This window comes from Cariama cristata, unplaced genomic scaffold (genome assembly GCF_000690535.1).
Source record: "Cariama cristata isolate BGI_N322 unplaced genomic scaffold, ASM69053v1 scaffold36494, whole genome shotgun sequence".
Classification (NCBI taxonomy): domain Eukaryota; kingdom Metazoa; phylum Chordata; class Aves; order Cariamiformes; family Cariamidae; genus Cariama; species Cariama cristata.
Window position 1 is genome coordinate 1,727 of NW_009612956.1, and position 2,108 is coordinate 3,834.

General features: G+C 62.4%; 1 protein-coding gene across 1 annotated transcript in view; it reads left to right on the plus strand.

The window, feature by feature from the left end:
- The window catches only part of SPAG5 (sperm associated antigen 5), a gene marked incomplete at its 5' end in the record, with an annotated part of 3,847 nt that overhangs the window by 1,654 nt on the left and 85 nt on the right, over window positions 1-2,108 (plus strand). Inside the window, 8 exons of the mRNA XM_009698832.1 lie at window positions 299-370; window positions 519-642; window positions 919-1,030; window positions 1,258-1,338; window positions 1,425-1,568; window positions 1,740-1,814; window positions 1,912-1,992; window positions 2,080-2,108. The exon at window positions 2,080-2,108 is cut by the window's right edge and continues 85 nt beyond it. Coding sequence (XP_009697134.1) covers window positions 299-370; window positions 519-642; window positions 919-1,030; window positions 1,258-1,338; window positions 1,425-1,568; window positions 1,740-1,814; window positions 1,912-1,992; window positions 2,080-2,108 — 718 coding nt within the window. The remainder of the gene's footprint in view (window positions 1-298; window positions 371-518; window positions 643-918; window positions 1,031-1,257; window positions 1,339-1,424; window positions 1,569-1,739; window positions 1,815-1,911; window positions 1,993-2,079) is intronic.

A 2,108-nucleotide genomic window follows, 5' to 3' on the forward strand; every position in this document is an offset into this window, starting at 1 on the left:
GGTGAGCTGGCACCCGCTGTCTGGGTGCTGGGGGGGTGGGGATCCCTGTGTGGGGATGGGGATCGCTCCTTCCCATGCTGGGAATTGTGCGCTGGTGCTGGGTGAGGAGGAGATCCCAGTGCCATCCCTGTGCCCTTCCCTGTGGATTCACTGGTGGTTCCCTTGTGGCAGCCATGGGTTGGGTCATGGCTCCTGTGAGAGGCCGGGGTCTTCTCTGACGGGTGCGTGAGTGAGCTCGGGTTGTGCTCCCTGCAGCACGCAGGGCTGGGCACAGCACCTCTGCTCTCTCCTCTTGCAGATGCCGATGAAGCCACCAGAGGTGGGAGTGCATTTACCAAGGACAAACCTGCCTCTACACCAAAGCCTACAGGTACTGGGGCTGGCACCCTGCCCTGGACCCTGCTCCGAAGCTGCAGGGATGCCTGCAGAGGGATATGAGCAGGCATGCCTTCCTGCTCCGTGTCCCCTGGGGCTGACGTTCCCTCTGTGCCACTCATGAGCCTCTGCCCTGCCCGCAGAGCCCGAGGACGGTTTGCTGGAGAGCGTGAAGGAGCTGAGAGCTGTGGTCTCCGACCTCGCCATGCTGAGCTCCCGCATCCAGGAGCTAGAGCAGAGCGAGTTCAAGGCACTGCAGACGGAGATGTGAGTTCAGCGGGGGCTCCTGTCGAGGGCAGGGCATGGGCACTGCTCTCCTGGGCATGGCCTCTCCTGCAGGCAGCCTGTCTGGGGTCTGCTTCTTGCCCCAGCCCTGGATTAGACCTCTCCTGCCATAGCTAGAAGGGCTTTTTCCAGCTGGCTGGGCTGGCAGGTTGGCCTCTCCCACGAGGGGGCTGGTGTGATGGCCAGGGAGGGGGTTTGGTACCTGGCACCGTGCTCGGCTGCGATCCCCAACTGCTCAGCTCCGCTCTCCTCTCCCAGCTCCGACCTGCAGCTCCGTCTTGAGACACTGACAGCGGAGAGCCAGGAGAAGATGGATGCCCAGGCTGCCACCATCATCAAGCTGAACAAGGCGCTGAGGGGCAAGCTGGAGGTGAGCCGGTGCCAGAAGTGGGCCAGCACTCACCCCAGGGCAGAGCCAAACTGGGACGGGCGCTGATCTAGGACGCGGAGAAATCTGGGTGACCGGCTCTGGTGATGCCCCATGGGTGCTCCTGGCTCGTCTGACCTTCTCAAACATGAGAAAACCCTCTCCCCTCCTGGGGTGCTGGGGGTGGCCGGGGCTGGGCCCTGCCTGACACCACTTCTTCCCCACTGCAGAACGAGAAGGAGCTGCAGGACGTGGTGAAACAGCAGGAAGAGAAGATGCTGCAACTCATCGACAAGAGTGGGGAAGTTACGGTGCGTGATGAGGGCCTGGCCAGACTCGCACGCTTGGGGGGGTGCCAGCTGCAGGACCCCTCTCAGCATCTCCTTTCCCCCTGCAGAGGCTGAAGGGAGAGGTCTCCCAGCTGAAGCGCTCGCTCCAGCGTGCGGAGACGGAGGCCAAGGTGCTGTGGGAGGAGATGCGGGGCCAGGAGCCCAAGGTGGACGCTACCTATGTCCAGGAGCGAGTCCTGCTGCGACAGGAGGTGAGGTTGGGGCTGTGAGGGCTCCTTGTTGTCACCAAACCCTCCATGGACAGGGGACCTCTCCAGTCCTCGCTCCTCGAGCAGGTGACCAGCAGGATGGCAGGGGAGAGCCCCCCACCCCAGGGCTCTTGTCCCACCGTGATCTCTTAGTGCCGCTCCCTCTTCTTGCAGGTGGACAAACTGCGGCTGCTGCTCCTGGAGAAAGAGGATGAGAATCTGCTGCTCTCCGACAAGTACCTGGAGCAGGTATAGGGAGCCCCAAGGGGCTCCTCTCCCTCCTGAGCTGGTTCCTACCCAATTTGGGGGTGTTGGGGGAAAGCCGCTGACAGGCATCTCTTGACAGGTCCGAGGGCTGGAGGTGAGGCTCCATCATGCCCAGAAAGTGCTGAGGACCCACGAGGAGATGCAGGAGAAGATGAAAGAGGTGAGGTTTGTTGTTCATCGCTCTTCACCCTTGCTGTAACCAGTCAGTCATCCCCAATGCTGTCGCTAACGCTGCTGCTGTCCCCAGGTCCTGTCGGCCATCCCTGACGTGGCAGC